This window comes from Alosa sapidissima, chromosome 9 (assembly GCF_018492685.1).
Source record: "Alosa sapidissima isolate fAloSap1 chromosome 9, fAloSap1.pri, whole genome shotgun sequence".
NCBI lineage: Eukaryota > Metazoa > Chordata > Actinopteri > Clupeiformes > Clupeidae > Alosa > Alosa sapidissima.
The window spans coordinates 24,735,416-24,755,017 of NC_055965.1; the positions used below are offsets into that span (position 1 = coordinate 24,735,416).

Sequence of the window (19,602 nt, forward strand, 5' to 3'; positions counted from 1 at the left end):
TAATAAAAGTAGTAAGACATAAAAACATGATTAAAAGACACAAATGAGTTGCTATACATGATAGAACCGCCACTGATTGTGCTTCCCTACTTGCTACATCTGCGTCTGTCTAATTCCATGTCCACCTGACTGACCCCCTCTCATCAATTTAATTCCCATCTTTGCTTTGCCTTATATTTAGAGCTGGGACTTGTACGCGTCTGCGTTTAAATGTTTTATTTTCTGTACCTGTATAATAATCCCACGTCCACCTGTGCTGCTGCTGAAAATGTTTTTGATTTTTAATAAATTACAATCATGATTTATCATTCACAACACAAAATCATCATTTATCATTAAACTTAATTCAAATGATTAAGTTCCATTGTAGGAGGTGCCACTGTGCCACTCTCATTTTTTCTTATTCTCCTGCAGCAACTCCAGAACTGCTGTCGCACCTGGATAGGCAGGATGAAAAAGGTATAGCGAGATCTGGACATTGCCAACCCCATGATACAGTATGTTACATAATTTACACTGTAAGTCACGTAGCAATATAAACCAAACTTCCAAGACTGTACTGCCAAGAGTAATTTGAATAATTATTTACAGGTGAAAGTAATCGATTTCCTCAAATCTACAAACAATAACTGGTATTAATCTTGTAAACAAAATAAAGGCCCCCTATTTTTTTTCTGTTTTACCTTAAATAAAAGTTCCCAAAACTGGCACATAAACTACTAATAGGACACTTCTACCGCACTATGAGTCTTATTGCTTGTAACAGGAAGTTGTTTGGGTAAACACTGGAATCAATCATTCGGAGACCTCCTTCTACATGCTGCTGTCGGTGCATTCCCTCTATATTGTGTATCAGAGGTACGTTCATACGCTGTTGCAAAAAATGCATATTAAGTGTGTTTATTATTGCACTTCTTAACTGTAGGGGGACCCCGAGAACAAATATTTGTTAGTGGTGCTTTAATTTAAACAGTGGACATGGTGCATTGTCTATCAACAAGCACAGTTCCCACTCATGAACTATAGCTATCATGTGACAAATTGGTATTGAGCTGATTCATCAATGATTCTTTCAGGTTGTGATCCTCCCCGGTGGCATATTTCAAACATGTCATCAACATGCATTTAAGGTCTTCTTCATGGAGTTAAATTAGCTAATTGAGTTTGCCTGGTTATCAAGTTAGTTTTAGTTAGACATAAAGGAGAAATCCAGCGATTTTTCACAGATATGCATTTCTCAACGTCACCGAGTACTGTTGGTACAAAACAAAAGAAGAAAACAATGTTTTACCTAGCTCAAGTTGCTGCAGCCAAGTTAGAACTCCCAGGCAGCTATGGTTTGCTTTATGGTATGCTTTGGGGGCATGTTCATGAGCCCCCATGTTCATGCCCCCAGAGTGTAGCGCTGTAGCTGCCTGGCTACTTTAGCTGTTGGCTGCAGCAACTAGAGCTAGGTAAAACTGATTGTTTCCGGGGTGTTTTGTGCCGACAGTACCCGTGACCTTGAGAAATGGACATCTATGAAAAATCAACAACATTATTCAAATTAGGGCCCAAAGTGTTACCTCCTCATTAAGAATACAGTGTAGCAGGAAGATGAAGGTTCCCTGTTGGCTGTTGAGCGCAATGAAGAGCACATCCAGTGCCTGGCTGCTTCGAGTGAAGAATCCCAGTATCCAAGGCAAGCCAATGATAACAGACTGGACCAGGGTTTTAAACACCAACATCCTACAGAGAAGGGAGGCCACTTGTTTGATGCTGATGTTCTCTCACAGAGTGTGAGATATGATTTTGCAACATTATTTCTCCAATGTTAATGTTAAAATTAAACAATTTCCGTTTCACAAAGTGATATCTGATGTTGTGCCCGTTCACACATCTGCTTGCCATGTTGCACTAACAAAATCCTCTCTGGACTCCCAGTGTGTGAAGCACCTGGTGAGCTGCCTTACCTGATTAATTTACGGTGTGCTGGGCTGTGCTGCATCCGTGACACGGCAGTGTGAAGGAGGATGATGATGATGAAGAAGAGGACAACGTTTGTCTAGTTTGGGTAACAAGTGACACATGCATAAATGCACACTTAAATAACATGAATGCTCCGTTTTATTTGAATCTCACTCACACATTCAAGGAACCTGCCAACGTTTAGGGAAATGTTATCTTAATGTTAATGTTAATGGTAGGGTTAATGTTCTAATGCCATCTACCACTGAGACATACTATACCCTTCTTTTCTCTGTGTGTGCAACCCAGTAGCCTAAACCAGTCCAGGGTTCGAATTAGCATTAAGCTCGGTAGTGCCCGGCCCCCTTAGTTCTGGCCAGGGCATTGCTAGTTCCATTCGAAATCACAGTCTGAGGACGGGGGGGGGGGGGGGGGGGGGGTTACTTATGTGAAAAATGAATGAGTTATGTCATTCATTTTTCACATAAGTAACATGAAAAACTGCACTCCCAAGCTTTTTCTCATGCTTACTTTATAGGACCATGTCTGCTAACACTCAATACTGTGACAGGATAATTCGAATTCAACAACAGGATATTTTCTATAGCTTTGCATAATTTACTGGGAGTTGGTTACACCAGCTAGCCTATCGCTCCCTTTAAGATGAAGGTTAGCTACAGTATAGGCCTACTTGTCCACCACCATTTTCTATTTATCCCCTTAGTGCTTCAATGTTTGTTTGTTTTTAACTTCCGAACTCACTCCAAGGATGCAGCACACAGGACCAAGAAAACTCCAGATGAATCCTCTGTCATAATTCAGCCAGCACCTATAAAAGTAGAATTACAACTCATGATCAAGGTTGTAGGTTTGGTCTCAGCTTTGGTGGGGACACATCCCCAGCTCCTGCTGTCACGATGCCAACATTATTGTTTCAATACCAATACCATGTGAAGAATCTCGATTTTCGAAAAATCGATATATGCGATTTTTTTAAAATTTGATTTGGTTTGGGGGCCCCCACCACTTTGACGCCATCAGGAATTCATATAAACTTTATATTGTTAATTATTTATAGTATATTATGATCTACATAATTACTAATAGCAGAACATATTTAGTAATTTGAATACATCATATTGGTATTTAAATTATTAGGCTACACTTGTCTTTAATATCATCACATTTGTGGTGTTTAAGTCTAATTGAGTGCCTGTCACTTTGAGAAGAATTAGCTTTCAGTCTCAGGTGCATTCCCTCTATATTGTGTATCAGAGGTACGTTCATACGCTGTTGCAAAAAATGCATATTAAGTGTGTTCACACATAAACTATGATGATAACGACATGAAGAACGATATCGTTAGGGATCACTTTCAGAGGGATTTTCTGAATGATAAAAAGCTAATAGCCAATCAGAACCCATTGAATTTTAACCGTCACATTCATTAACACAAAGAGAGATTTTGTGTATGTTCAGTGTGAACCCTTTTATCGTTATGGTTATAGTTATCGTTATTGTTCTTGGTTTGAATAGGCCTTTATACTTCGAAACCTTGATGAAATTATCATTAGAAGTTGCAGCTTCTTGAATGTGACAGAAAGTGTTATATTTGCACTCACCTGTCACTCCCATACCCATCAGGCATTTTACCAGCTGAAATAGCAACAACAACCAAGGGACCTCCATAACCAATCAGGCACTGGTATCCCCAGTGAGGTCCCATCCCCCGTGGAGATCTGATGTCTTTGAGCCTGAGGACAGCGTGGAAAAGCCAGATGGTCTCCAGGAGCATCCACGTGAAACTGCTCAGGAAGAGGTAGTGAAGGACTCCTGAGAGCACCGTGCACACGACCTGCACACAGCACAGACAGGAAGTAAATATTAAGTTGCGGGCAGCAGATGGTTTCGAATGTATAGATTAGATTCATTTCAACTTTGCCATTGTGCAGACTAAAAGAACAAAGACAACAAAATGCAGTTTGCGTCTAACCAGAAGTTGCAAAAAGCAGAAAAGTGCAATGTGAAAAGTATAGACAGATAATGCAGTGTTTCCCAAAAAAAAAGATTGCACAGTTGCTAATATGATGGCAACTACCTTGGTAGTGTCACTGCCAAATGTAAGTCTGTAGATTTGAGATATGCAAGCACAAACACTATCAACACCATATTTCAGTAGTGTTAACATATCTGTAATGTGTGACTCAAATACTGTCAACTCAGATTTGTCAGTGACGCTATCACGGAAGATGCATCGTAGCTAGCAAATATGCTTTTGGGAAACGTCCCCCTGTATAATGCAGTGTGGCCAGTAGTATACAGTTAAGTAAGTGCCATCCCAGATAGCAAAATCAGATCGGCAGATAGCGGACCGCTGGTGGTATGCGGCCAGTGGCGTGCCACTTGTGGTCCGCCGTTGGACCACCATCTCTTTCAATTTAACTTGTCATGAATATTAAGAAAAGTTAATAAAATTATATATGGAGTATAACTGAACAAATGAAAAAAGATTTTAGACCAATAGTGGCAAAATATTGGCCAATTTGTCTGCAACCTGAGCAAAATGTCAGCGTACCGCCAGCTATGCCCCCAATGGACCGACAGTGGTGCGCCAGCCTCTTGCTATCTGGGATGGTTCACAGTAGGGATATGTGCAGTGTACAAACCATTTTGCACAAACCATAATTGCAAAATGGTTCTCCAAATGTTTTCTCAGTTAGCCTTTTAAAATGATATCAGATCAGTAAACATACAGTAATGTGCCTTTGGAACATTGGATGAATGTTTGCTGATAATGAGCAATGTAGATATGGCATTAAAGATCAGCCATTTTCTTTCTACAAGAAGCATTTTGCAATTATGTAAGCACATAATGTAATCTGAAAACTGCTGCCTGATTAAAAAAAAATCCATGCAGTTTTCTCCACCTTGTGAGGACGGATGAGGTGGATGAACTCCTGGACGAGCAGGAAGAGGAGGTGAGCAAGAAACAGACTGATGCAGAGGTTCAGATGAGCTGTGATGTTCACTTGGGGTTTCCATCGACAGAGGGCAAAGGTCATCACAGCCAGAGCCAGGAACCCCAATCCAATAGAAACGCCGACCCTATTCAGCAACTCTATCATCTGTTTTGTCTAAAAGATAAGGTGATGTATTGTACAACATTATGCGATAACATTGTGTAATCTCCACTTTGACATTTTCTGTCTACTGTAGAAGAATAAAACATTTATTTTTTGAATAAAACTACATGAGACCTTTGGAGATATTATAAATTGTGCCATAGACAACAAATTATTGCAAAAGGCACTGTTGGTTACATTGAAATCACAAGCCTGTGGAAAGCCAAAACACCCTGCTCTGCCAATTAAAACACAGCAGGAACACATTGAGGAGGTTATCAGTACAGAACCTTTGCACTCGCCTACCTCTGGAGGTCGCTCCGCCTGCACCTGCATGATCAGGGCGAAGGTGGAGAAATGCACACAGGTGCAGACGGTGTGGGTGGCGTTGGTTTGGGTGACATCACAGCCGTCTACCACCCAGGCGCTGGCATTCCAGTACACACAGGAGAGCACACCCTGAGGGTCCAGACTCTACCCACCCCGAAACACAAAACAAACAAATTGGGGGTATTCCAAGTAGGTGGTTTAGTGGCAAAAGTGGCAAGACTGAACTCTGTGTGTTTGAGAAATACCTCATATTAATATCAATGTTCAAAGTTAGCATCATATTAACACAGAAATGTTCCACACCAATAAGCAAACGATTTACAGTTTTATACAATAGCTTAAACACTAACAAAACACTATCAAATTCAAAATTATTCCACAAGTTAGCAAAACCTTACACTCAAGGAGCAAAACATCTGCACAACTATAAGCATATTGTCAGCCTCATGCTTTTTGCAAAAAAAAAAATACTGCACACGTTGATTCACAAAGCACTTTTTTCCTTTTCTCCACTTCACACACAAACATCTCAGATAATGTCTGCTCTTTACGATTCCACGTAACTACCTTCCAAAATAAACACAAAGGCATATCGCCTTTTCATTGCAACTACCTTAACTACCTTTACGATTCCATGTAACTACCTTCCAAAATAAACACAAAGGCATATCGCCTTTTCATTGCAACTACCTTAACTACCTTTACGATTCCATGTAACTACCTTCCAAAATAAACACAAAGGCATATCGCCTTTTCATTGCAACTACCTTAACTACCTTTACGATTCCATGTAACTACCTTCCAAAATAAACACAAAGGCATATCGCCTTTTCATTGCAACTACCTTAACTACCTTTACGATTCCATGTAACTACCTTCCAAAATAAACACAAAGGCATATCGCCTTTTCATCGTATTCCTTCACGAAAAACCGATGAACACAACGCAGAGTGTACGGGTCTGATACGGCAGAAACATTGTTGCCTGGCTTTGCCCATCACTATTGACTGATGTACATGAAGCTGATGCTGATTGAGACTGACCTGGATGTGTTTCATTGTGATGTTGGCTGGATTTGGCAGGACTTTGTTTTGGGTTTTTGGTAGGGAGGCACTCAGAACTGCAGACATCATGGTCTTCATTGTATCATTGATAGTGTGGAAGAGGTCTGCTGTCAGAACTGAACCCAATTTCATGAAGTTTGTGAAGGCCACAGTGGCTGATCCTAACACATAAACACAAAATTACACTAAACTCCATTCTCTGAACCACTTTCTTAGTTGCCTAAACACATTTCTTAAATCGATCACTCTTTTGGCAAAACCTTTTTAACATATAAAACACAATTTGCAGGTCTCACAGACTGTTTTTGCAAAAAATAAAAAAACATTTTGCTTTGTGATGCATTGTGATAACCACAAGTGGCAAAAGGTACACACAAAGAAAGAAACAAATGGCACACATTAAACACAACTACATAAGCTACTTTTTTTTTGTGACACAACCAATATAAGCTAGTTCTGAGTGTAAACATGTTACTGAACAGTGCAGGTTCATATCAACAATACACTGAAACTATCAGTGTGGCATTCAGAGTACATTGTAGGCTGTAAACTGCAATGAAAGATCAAAGGGACCATGTCACATCTGTACATGAAATGCAATAGAAATGGAATATCGAAGGGAGATATGTTTAGAATTATTTAGGCTTTAAGTTGTCTCCAACGTACATATGGCAATGACTTGCATTGCATTCAAGTTGTCTCCAACACACCAATGGCATTGACTTGCATTGTATTCAAGTTGTCTCCAACACACCAATGGCATTGACTTGCATTGTATTCAATACAGCACCACTGAGGTACCAAGATGTATTTCAAGAGAGACTCTCCATCTAGTTCTGGTTACCACCAGAAGAAGACACCGCCAAACTCGCACCCTCCATCTAGGTCTGGTTACCGTTCTAAGCTTTTAATGTGACAGGGCAGTGGAGAATGACAGGAAGTGAGTGGAGAATGACAGGAAGTGAGTGGGAGAGAGAGTTAGGGTGGGATCCAGAAAGGACCCAGCAGGTGCCCCAGCCAGCTGTGACACGGCCAGGGCCGAGCATACGTGTTTTTGACATCATGTCAAAATGGTTATTTCTTCACTTTTTTTGCTGTTTCTAGCTATTTTTTTTGAATGTTCTAAACTAAATTACACAAATCCACATTGATAATAGATTGAGGTGAAAAAACATTAGCATACCATTGTTGTTCCTTGCAATACCAGTGAGGTCTACGTCCAATGAGTTATTTATATTTTTAATATTGGCGCTCACATTGCTCTTATAGTACTTTCCGATGGTGAAAGTTTGCACTTCTGAAAGAAAACAAGAGCATGTCTATTTACAACAAGTTTGTTATTAACATCAAGTGTGACTGAAGTTTGGACTTAATGATTAAATGTAGAGAGAGAGAATAACCTATGGTTTTGGTCATCAGTGTTTTGCTGGCATTTGTGGTCGTGGGCTCCACCAGGGCCCCCACCAGCTTTTCGGTGGTCTGCAGCATGGCATCACCCAAGGCCACAAGCTTCTCTCCACTGGTATCCTGTGGCACCTCAGGAAGAGCATATTCTAAACTCCTCAGTAAGGACGACACAACCTGCAGGTAAGTGACAGCAAGCACCACCCAGTCCCAGACAGACCTTTAGATATAGAGGTTGGCATATATTTTTTAACCTAAGTACATATTAAGCATGACTACCAACAAATAATCCTACCCAAGAAATATTTTGCAGAATGACAGCAGGGCTTTATAATGGCACACTTAAAAAGCCTCAAATATGTGATGCAACAACCAATACTCACGTAAGACTCTAAAACAACATCATCCGTCAAATTCATGATATTACTGTTCAGATTGTTAAACTGAGCCTCAGGTGACATTCCCTATGAAGAAAACAAAACAATTGTTGGTGGGTTTTTTATTTTGTCATTTTGTGATTTTTTTAAAAACATTTACATTTACTTACTGTAAATGGATTTTGCTTGATATTTAATAACAATAACTTTCAATCAATTATTTTGTCAATTCTTTCGTCAATTCAATATCGCGTCAGGGTTATATCCTTCCATTATTTATTTATTTATTGTTTTATTTCTTCATGTACAAAATACATTAATCACAGCAAAATATGCTTTGTACCAGATTTAGCTAAAAAGCTAATTTCCATCTGCAGTCCCTGGGCAGCCTTTTCATTCTGTTGCTATTTCAGGGACTTTCAAATTACACTAAGAACCTAATGATTACGTCATTCTAATGATCTCCTGTTGGCTACACCATTTCAACAAATCTTATAGTTTAAATATATTTTTGTCCCATTCTACACTATACAAAAACGGTGTCTGTACATATACACATATGTACACATTTACGATATAGTTCAAGTCAGACACAATCTTGGTTCAGAATCTTGAGAACAGTAACTTTTTGTGATGTCATGAATGAAGCCAGTGAGTCTGACATTTTTCTTGAGTGTCAGCCATGTTATGAGAGAAAAGACACAAACCTCATTGCTGTGAAGATCTGAAAATAAGATGGAAACATTCAGATAGTCATGAGGAGGAGTTGAGGTCCAAAAGTGAAAATGAAAGTCAAGACTACCAGTTCTTATACAGATGTTAAGTAAATCCAGTCTGAGTTTATCTATGAATGTTATCAACAGCAATTTTTGAAAACCATTTAGGAACAACCATAATGCTTTGATCAGAAATATGAGCAGTTTGTTGAAAGAATAGAGTTTTTGCTTTTTAAAATGAATTGTCTACTCTACTTTTACTCTTACGTGTGCTCATCTTTCACTTCCCCAACTGCATATAACAACAAAGTCACCAATGTGATATAACACTTAATTGCAATGTTACCTTTGCAAACCAATGTGCCTGCAGTGATACTGGGTATGGTACCATTTTGACATTCACAGTAAAATCTCTCTTCAGTGTGGACACATTTGGATGAGTCAGGACAAACCTGAGCCGAAGAGGCACAACCTGTCAAAGACACACACACACACACACACACACACACACACACACACACAGGCATACATGCACAAGCACACACACACACACACACACACAATTTGAGCGGAGGAGCTGCCAAGTGAACAGCCACTTGAGCGAGGAGCGGGATATTTGCACCGCTCAGCTCAACTCACTAGCTCTGTGTCACACCAACCAGAACAATGACTCAATTATTTGTTTTATGGTTGAAGTTAACAAGAGAGCTTCCTATAGAAAGAGAGGTAGACATAAAGGATGAATAAAGTAACAATGTAACCTGTTGCTGGTGTGCTTGGGGTGGTCAGAAGCTGCGTTGACGTGGAAGGAGTCACTGTATTTGTGGGCACTGCTGTGAACAAAAAGGGAAAAAATGTTGACAAAACCTTTATGTCCGTGCTGCGCTAGTAGTGGCACAATGTCATGAAAACAAAATGCTGTCAGTCAGTGGCAGACACCTGTCAGTTTCCAAACATCTGGCGCTATAGTGAGACTTTAAAACGTTTCATTTTCACCCAGTTTTGGGACACAATTTCGAAGCACAGATCCAAAAAGACCACCCGTATGCCTCTGCCTTATGTCTTTGACTCCTGAATCTGATGCCAAATCATGCTACTATGTTCCAAACATCCAGCAAATCCTGGGATCCCCGCCTTTTGAACCAAAACATCTATAACTAGTAGGAGACCAACCTCCTCGCCACTACATTAAATAAAATCTTTTCCTTTAACATTAAGAAGACTTATAGGTTGAATCTGGTCAATGGTTGCTGCATTCTTCTCCTTTGGAATAAAAATACCGCCTCCAAGGATTTGTTCCTTTCTTCCATGCAATCTCTGTTTGGTCACAATCTCTGTGACCAAAGCGTCATCCCAAGTACTGGGATGTGCAGACTCACCGGCTTTAGTTGGTGGAGGTGGAAAACATGGAAACCAGAGCTCAACCGATTTATCAAAAATATAATAATGTTTATTTACAGTATATTAAAGCAACACCAAATGCTATTTTTTACCTTAAAATAATTTTTCCAAAATTGTTTCAGTGGTTCATCAACTCGTAACAGGGTGAACGGCACTTCTGCAGTCGCTTTGTGGCCCTCTATCGGCTATAACCACGCTATGCAAGTTTGCCATGTCGGGTAGCGGATCTGAAGTAATGAGACGTAAGAAACTACGACGACAGTGTCAATGGACAATTCCGCTTCCAACCTGTAGGGCAGTGTTTTTCAAACTTTTTTTCTGGGGACCCACTTTTTAAAAATGACAGACTATTGCGACCCAACTCGTGACAGTTAACAAACAGGGGGACCGAAGAGGGAAAGTGCTTTGGTGTTGCTTTAACTCAAAAGTCAAGGAAACAAAATAATCAAAAATAAATCAAAAAAGCACAATGTTTGTAGATTTCAACAATAGTACAGCAATCAAAACTCTTTGTACATAGCCTTACAGCAAGCTAGTAGGGTACTCACCCTCACTCTCTCCCCAATACAGAATGAGGCCCTCTTAAATAGGCCAAAACATTAGGCCAAATTGGCCCATTTAGGACTCATTGGACCATACTATCAGTCAAAGACTTAGTTTTAGTCTAAATGAATAATGCAGGTTACTGTAGGTTCATTCTCTGAATCACACGTACAATCAATTCAGAAATGATCTAAGATCAAGGCTGGCTTCAACGAAAGTTTTATAAATGAGGCCCCTGTACTGAAATTTATTTTAGTCTGGGACTAGGCTTACTGAATGTCTCAGATACCAGCCGACTATCTGTAATGTCTGTAATGTTTAGGAGCAAGATAACCTGTTGACGTAGCTGGTCTGCTTGGGGTGGTCAGAGAATCAGGAAGCTGCGTTGACATGGAAGGAGCCTCTGTATTTTGGGATATTACTGTGAAAAAAGGACAAAAACACTTTGACAAAAACTATATGGCAGTGCTGTGCTAGCAGTGGTCATAAAGTGTTACATTGTTTTTTTTGTTTTTTCTACCCAACCATATTCTAATTCGAAGAAACATAAGGACACAAACTACTTATGAATATTAAAGCCACAGCCCAAGACATTAATTCTGATTTCAGCTCAACAGCCTCTGGTTTGATTGGTTGGCGAAAAAAATGGAAGTGACTTTCCTCAATAAAAAGAAAAGAAAAGAAAAAAGTAGTGGCACAACTCCATGGAAACAAAATGTTGTCAAAGAGTCAGGGTCTGACTGTCCCAATGGTTAGCGATGGTGAATAACTCAAATTAAATATTTAAAAAACAATTAGGGAGAGGTTATAAACATTTTTCTTACTAAGTTGTGATGTCACACCAACCAGAACAATGACTAAATATTTGTTTTATGGTTGAAGTTAACAAGAGAGCTTCCTATAGAAAGAGAGGTAGACATAAAGGATGAATAAAGTAACAATGTAACCTGTTGCTGGTGTGCTTGGGGTGGTCAGAAGCTGCGTTGACATGGAAGGAGTCACTGTATTGTTGGACACTGCTGTGAAAAAACAAGAAAAAAATGTTGACAAAACCTTTATGTCCGTGCTGCGCTAGTAGTGGCACAATGTCATGAAAACAAAATGCTGTCAGTCAGTGGCAGACACCTGTCAGTTTCCAAACATCTGGCGCTATAGTGAGACTTTAAAACGTTTCATTTTCACCCAGTTTTGGGAAGCAGTTTTGAAGCACAGATCCAAAAAGACCACCCGTATGCCTCTGCCTTATGTCTTTGACTCCTGAATCTGATGCCAAATCATGCTACTATGTTCCAAACATCCAGCAAATCCTGGGATCCCTGCCTTTTGAACCGAAACATCTATTAAACTAAAGAAAATCTACAGAAAATCTTTTCCTTCAACATTAAGGAGACTTAATCTGGTCAATGGTTTCTGCATTCTTCTCCTTTGGAATAAATATACCGCCTCCACTGGTTTGTTCCTTTTCTTCCATGCAATCTCTGTGAGCTTCCATAGACATTTCGGTAACCCTTCCTTTTAGTCCCCTAATTACTAGGTATTTACCTAGTAAGTACGTGGTAAGTTTTGGTATATTATTAGGTAATTACCACAGGTAACATGAGGGTAAGTACAGAGAAACTATGTATGAAATACTAAGAAACACATAATTTGATATATTATGTAAGGGATAATGCCCGACGAGGTGTACATTATCAGAAATAAATGGACGACGTGGAGGCGTGAACCGACTATTATTAATACTAAATGAGTTTTAGAGCTGAAATTGTTAGTTTTTTCAGCAGTTTACAGTTAATTCCATTGTTGCGAAGCTATATAATGTACTATTGTTGTTATAGTTACCTTTCATAAGCATTGATATGGAACGCCGATTAAACTTTTTTTTACCAGATCTACTTCATAGGTGTAGTATATCACTTTTTAAACAACACCCTTTTTAACCTAGACCATGGTATAATAGGTAATTACCAATTAGGTAATTACTATTACTAATAACATGAGAGTAAGTACAGAGAAACATAGTTAATCAGTTAGTAACCACCCCCCCCCCCCCCCCCCCCACCCCGCCTCTATCTTACTGACCTTCACACTGATAGGAGTCTCCAGTCGGTAGGTAGCCGTCAGGTATCTCATATCCACGTTTGCACTCACAGCGTCCGTCACCAACACACATGGCATTAGAACCACAGGAGGACGGTCCACACGTCTGGTGTCCTGCTCAGAATTAAGAAACCAATAAATTAAACAGTAAAAGAATGAACGACTCAGTATCGTAATTCTTACCAATACTATTATGGAAATCTAAAAAGTATCAGATTTCTCTGTGGCTCTTTCTGTGTCATTTAGAACAGTAGAACAAACGCGTTCAGATAGCTTACTGATAGTGAATGCACACATAATATCAATCAGTTTTCTGTTTGTCTGTCTCTGTTTGTCATGGATTACAGTAGAACACGCACATAGAGCTTTCAGATAGCTTACTGATAGTGAATACACACAGGGAGGCTTGCAAAGGTGCTAAACACAGGGGAAATTACATCAGGAGCACTGCAAATCATACTGACTACATCACTGACTGAAAATACATGTCTGCATTAACATAAGAGGGAAAACACCAGGTTATGAAATCACAAACTGAATTCACAGACATAAATACTCTATGCTTAAAACACTTGACAAGAGTTTGATGTTTAAGTTGTTTTTCACCATCACAAAAAAAAAAACACACCAATACTTTAACTCACGAGTGACATAACTGAATGATGTGTCATATGTGCCATGTTGATACAAGTAGAATCCTCCAGAACAATGGAATCTGTTGATTTGTATATTTGTTGAGCACGTTCCTGAGGACTGGTAACAGAGTGTTATATCATTGAATTGGATCCCCCAATTGACTGTACTGTCTTGACCACAAGATACAATGGGATGTGACGTGCCTCCACCAATAACAGTGTTGGTACAGTTGTCATACAGAACATCTCCTCCAATACCAACAAAGCGATACCAATTATATTTTACTAAGTGGGTGTCATTCTTTGGCCATCCAGGAAAGGTTGTTGATTTGTAGCCAATATTACGCCACGGATCAGACAGATTTGTATATAATGGGCAAGTTCCTTCACCTGGAAGGACAAGATTAACCTTTTATTGACCTACTACCATATACTTTACACACAGAGACACCATATTGAGAGACTATGGACCCTTTCAAGAGAGTTCCATTATCAGCATCATAGTTGGCCCCACAAGACTTCCGTTCTAACATTCCATATGTTATCTTAATGCAGAGGAAGTAGATTGGGGCCCAAATAGAACGTTCAAGCATTGTTTTTGTTTTTATCGTTGAAAGGGTCTATAACTAAATATACACTATTTGTTTTTCTTTTCTCTTCTTTTCACTGCTGCGATGGGCCTTTCCCTACATCACATAACACTTTAAAGACTAACATGGAGTGATATCATACAGAATAACCCTGTAGTCAGACTTACATCCAAATGAGTCCCCAGTTGGGACATGGCCAGGTGGTACTGAGTATCCAGGGAGACAGAGACAATGATCATGGTGGCAGTAAGCATTAATTCCACAGGATGACAATCCACATGTCTTATGAACTGAAACACAGGTGCAGTGGAAGGCGAGAGATGGATATTTCACAATACATTAATAAGAAAGCTTTACCAAATGGATTTCACACATGTTAAGGAAGATGTTTCTCAAACATTCTGGTCTATAGCCAAACATCCTGGATGGTATGAATATTTGTCCAGAATTGTTTGTCTATTTGTCTTGCGATACCATCATCAATCATTGCACCACAATAAATCAATAAAAGATGGATATTACATTACGAAAACAATGTTAAGAAATGGATTTGACTGTCAAGAAAATGCTTTTCAAACATCTGTCTGCACCTTAAGACTATGAACAATTGCCTCAACATATACCCATAATTTTTGCTTGCTTTTATAGGCTGAGCAATGGAATTGGACAAAAGCCTTTCTGCATCATCATATATTCAGTAATGTAGTTCATGGATTCTCCTGGGCAATTCATTTTGTACTTCAGCAAAACACTACAAATGTCAGTTCACTCTTGACACACACTCTTAGTAGAGTCAGAAATCATCATCAGCGGTCTTACCAGTTATCAAGGATTTGTCAGTGGGGAAGAGTTTGTGCAGATAGAATCCTCCCGGGCAGAACAGCACATCCACAGTTTCTCCTGTTGGTGTGCAACTTGAGCACAATTCGACGGGGTAGACTTGACCTTTCAGAATTCTTGAATAGTCATATTTACAAAGACTAAGGGATGTATTGTCATGACAGTAATGAGACAGGACATCCCCTCCAATCCCAGTGAAGCGATACCAGCCCTCTGTGAGGTCAGTGTCCGTCTTTGGGCGCAAATAGTTAAAGTTAAAGTCCCGCCATGGCTCAGAGAGATTTGTGTAGGTTGAGCAAATCTCTAGATGAAGAGAAGAAAATGTCCAAACTTCAGACATTTAAAATGGTGGTGTATTAATACATAAGTAATAGTGTGTAAGGGGCTGCTGCACAAAGGACTAAAAATATAGGCCGGATTAACGGTCATGAATTAAGACTAGTCCAGGACTAAAGAAAGAATTTCAATGCGGATTGGTACTGAAACATCTTTTAGTTTGGGACTATTAACGTTTTTCATGTGACGTATTCTAGGTTCTATAGCTTTACATCCAGCTGGTAGGCAAGGGACAAGTTGAACCCATTGAACATCGTTGTCTGCAGCTGCCTCTCAGTAGGCTACATCTCTGTATTTCAGCAACGTCAACATTTCAGGCATCAATAAAGGTGATGATGAAACGTTATCCCATTGTCCAATATTTGATAGCCTGTCACAGGAACGTTGTTTCGCTAAAATCGCCCTGATTTGGTGCATTGATCTGTATCGATAACGTTATGGGAGAACCTGCATGTAGCCTAATGGTAGCCTAACTTTTTTCTCTGTTCAAAACTCGGTTTACACGAAGACAATAGCCTTTCTTAGAAGCTGTGAAATTTGACCAGAAAGGAACATGTCTTCCTTCTGAAAGCTGACACAAAATCAAACAATATTTGATCATTTAACTTCAACTGAACAGCGACAGGTCTTGGTAGGCACTAGACTCAGCAGACGTTAAAACGGTAGCCTACAGCCAGAGTCAGTCAGCATCATGTAACATTAATGGCGTTAGTCATGAATCCTGTAACATATTATATCATATAACAGCGATGGCTTATTCGAAGACGATCTGCATGGATATATAACCACCCAGAAAAACTCAGAATGTGAGTGATAAAGTTCATTAATTGTATGAAACTTTTTATTAGTTATCCATTGCAGCATCGCCTATATTAGGCTGTTATGCTAGCTCAGCCTTTAAATATGTTGTTATTTTGGTCATGTGGACTTGATTAAACGAATAAAGATAATTCATAAACTGCATATTTCTTACATGACTGAAGCAGTAGCTAGGTTCAACAGTGGTGTTTGAGGTTGCTGTGTTAAGTTGTTGTGTGTGATCGCTAAACAATTAGGATCAAATCAGTTTATTTTGACATACGGGAGTTAGCCTGACCTGTAACGTTAGCCTATAGCACATAAGCCTATTCTGTTTTCATTTATTAGCATTTGTTGTGATTATATAATCAAATGACACTCATGATAACTTGAAATAGAAGGACAGAAGATAGGTGATTGATGTCCACAAGCACGAATTTCACGAGACAAATTAGAACAAACTGTTCCGGTAAAAATAATTTTGCCATGTTTAAAATGCTGCACTTTTTCCCTTCATAGCCTATCTCTGGCAATTCATTTTTGGATGACTGTAGATAGTAGTATTTTAGCCTACGTCTTCGTAGACAGTAGGCTACACCATTAGGCTATCTTGAGAATAAAAGACTTCACAGCTGCTAATGATCATCCTCCACAACCACGAGGATAGGTAGGCTAAACGGTCATTCGTCGCCTTTTTGCTTCTTATTGTAAAATCAACTGTTGGGGCCTACACAAGTGGTCGGCATCCCGGTCAATATTTGATATTAAAATTTCAATTTTGAAGCTATTTGTAACTATGTGTAGCCTATGCAACCCGACTGTTGTAGGCTTGCCTACCACTCTCTGCAGTGCCTTGCCTACCATTCTTGCCTACCACTCTAGTTGTAAACAAACGGTCACATGACATTATGACGTAGGTGCAAAATCTTAATAGGCTTAAAGAATGTACCGAATACCAGTCCATAATCTGTAATGTCTCAGTTCACTTTACATATATGGTTTGGGAGCAAGGTGACCTGTTGGAGTAGCTGATTGCCTCAGTCTATCCAACAGGTCTAGCTGGTAAATCGAGTTCACCTGAAGAGTTAAGTGGACTGCTTGGCGTGGTCAGGGATTCCAGCTGTGGAACTTCATCCAGGAGTCGAAAGAGGATGAGAACTGTCAAAGAATAAGCACATACTTCAGTGTCACACACGAGTAAAAAGAAAATGGTGAAACACCAAGCAAACAAAAAACAGGCAAAGACAAAACATAATGAAATGTTGATTTATTTAAATTCAATAGAGTACCGAAGCCATGACAAGGCAGCAATTTCACTGGATCTAAACAAATCAATCTAACCATAGTAGTGACCATAGCGGTGGCTTTCTTGATCTATTTAAATCATTTTATAATGTTGCCAAGATGTTAGCATATTTTTTTACACTGTAGGAATCACATACTACAACATATATTCATACCAACACAATCAAACTTGTGACTACAGTGTTTTATTTTAGCATGGGCTTCCTTGTAAAAGTGACAGGCATGTAACTTCACAGCAAGTTAAATTTACAGGCGTGTCGGGTTTATTTTTGAGGCAAAAAGGTCACTCTTAACAGAATTTGATATTTTGTCAGAATTTGATAAGACGTGAAATATCCACTGGGAATTTGTTTCTTACTATTACCCCTGACAGGGAAACCTATGTGGCTGCCTAGCAGGTAAAACATGTTTAAACGGCTATAGCCTACATTTAAAAACAATTTACGAGGTAGAAACGATGCCACATGTCTAAATGCAATGCTGTCAATGCCAATTTGAAAGTTTGTTTAGATCCAGTGACACTGCAGTCATGAAAACAGAACGTCACACTTTGGTACTCTATTTAGAAACTTAATATAAAGACATTATAAATATACAGAAATAAATAATAACAAACTAAACAAATAAATGCATCAATACATTTTTTATCCATCAAAGTAATTACAAACATTTTTCATTTTCTTTACTAAAAAAAATATGTCTATTGTCACTCTCATTTACCCAAACAAGTGTATTCTTATTTTTATCTTTACAATGATGAGAGAAATGTATGTTTGATCTACTCTATTCCATGTATTTCTTGAAAAACATTAATTCATATATGTTTAATACTTGCTACATTTATGTTATCATTGCTACTTACATGTAAATCGAAGGACATTCCTTTTCTTATTGACCAGATGACCAACCATCTTCAAGATACGTAATCCCATAAACATTTATTTTGGGGAGCAAGTTTGGACAGCCATGTCAGCTACAGCCGACTCACAGTTGTGAAATGGTGTCAGTCAAACTAAGGGCCATACAGTATGTAGTGCGTAGACAGCAGCACAGTGAGAAGGAGATACCGTGTGTCAGAGAAATGAAGGTGACGTATCCAGATGAAAGGCACCATTGTGCAGGTGGCCTCCAATGCACCACTGTGTGAAGGTGGCCTCAGTATTCATGGAAATTGAGGAAACGCTGGTGGAGAGGTAACCCTCAAAACAAGCCCCAGGTCAGATCAGACTGATATAATCTGTGCAGATGCAAATCTTAAACACCTTACAAGGGTTAAATGCAAATCCATCTCAAATGTTTTATTTATTTATTTATTCATTCATTCATTCATTCATTCATTCATTCATTCATTCATTCATTCATTCATTCATTCATTCTATCTATCTATCTATCTATCTATCTATCTATCTATCTATCTATCTATCTATCTATCTATCTATCTATCTATCTATCTATGTATGATGATATGTTTGCATGTGTCTATGTATAGGCTGGTCTGGAGAACATGCAAAAGTGCCTTCGGTCCCATGTGGTTTTCCTTGTCTCAATTTCCTTGTGTATATTTCTGTCAGTTATTTTTTTTGGCTGAGAGAAAGTAATTTTCAGCTGAAAAATACCCCCTCCCCCCCTTTTAGCCCCACTTAAAAGTTTCAATTGATTGAAGTTTAACATAAGATATCAATCTATTCTTATCTTGCCTTATTTCTCCTAAAAAAAACAGATGAGAGCTCACTGGGAGCTGATGTATTTCTCCTATGCTTCATTTATTCTCATATTATGTATATATAGCTTGAGCAAGTATATATATATATATATATATATATGTGTGTGTGTGTGTGTGTGTTTGCATATCTCTATCTCTCATGTCTCTGCCTGTGTGTGTCTGTGTGTGTGTGGAGAACATGTGCGTGTATGCAAACATGCAATGTAAAGCCTCAGGCACATTATGGGTTTCCTTGTTTCTGTCAGTATGTTGAACTGTTAGAATGCAAAAATTCTCCTTTTCTTAGAGGAAGTTTGGCTACATGTGAAACTCTTTAAGGGACAGGTAATAGGAGCACTGTTACTCTCCCTGACTCCACAGGGGCTCTTGAAAGG

General features: G+C 39.0%; 1 protein-coding gene across 1 annotated transcript; it reads right to left on the reverse strand.

Annotated features, from left to right (window-relative positions):
- Nucleotides 1–253: 253 nt before the first annotated feature.
- Nucleotides 254–18,719, reverse strand: LOC121719410 (adhesion G protein-coupled receptor E3-like). Its single transcript, XM_042105014.1, has 22 exons — nt 18,368–18,719; nt 17,278–17,358; nt 15,046–15,369; nt 14,394–14,516; nt 13,646–14,026; nt 12,984–13,115; nt 11,852–11,923; nt 11,239–11,325; nt 9,722–9,793; nt 9,307–9,432; nt 8,952–8,968; nt 8,251–8,331; nt 7,864–8,044; nt 7,647–7,760; nt 6,443–6,624; nt 5,376–5,543; nt 4,875–5,081; nt 3,570–3,802; nt 2,710–2,776; nt 1,953–2,044; nt 1,566–1,728; nt 254–437 (listed from the first exon to the last, which is right to left on the reverse strand). Exons 1-22 carry the CDS (start codon nt 18,441–18,443, stop codon nt 342–344), a joined length of 3,075 nt encoding a protein of 1,024 aa, XP_041960948.1. The 5' UTR covers nt 18,444–18,719; the 3' UTR covers nt 254–341.
- Nucleotides 18,720–19,602: the final 883 nt, after the last annotated feature.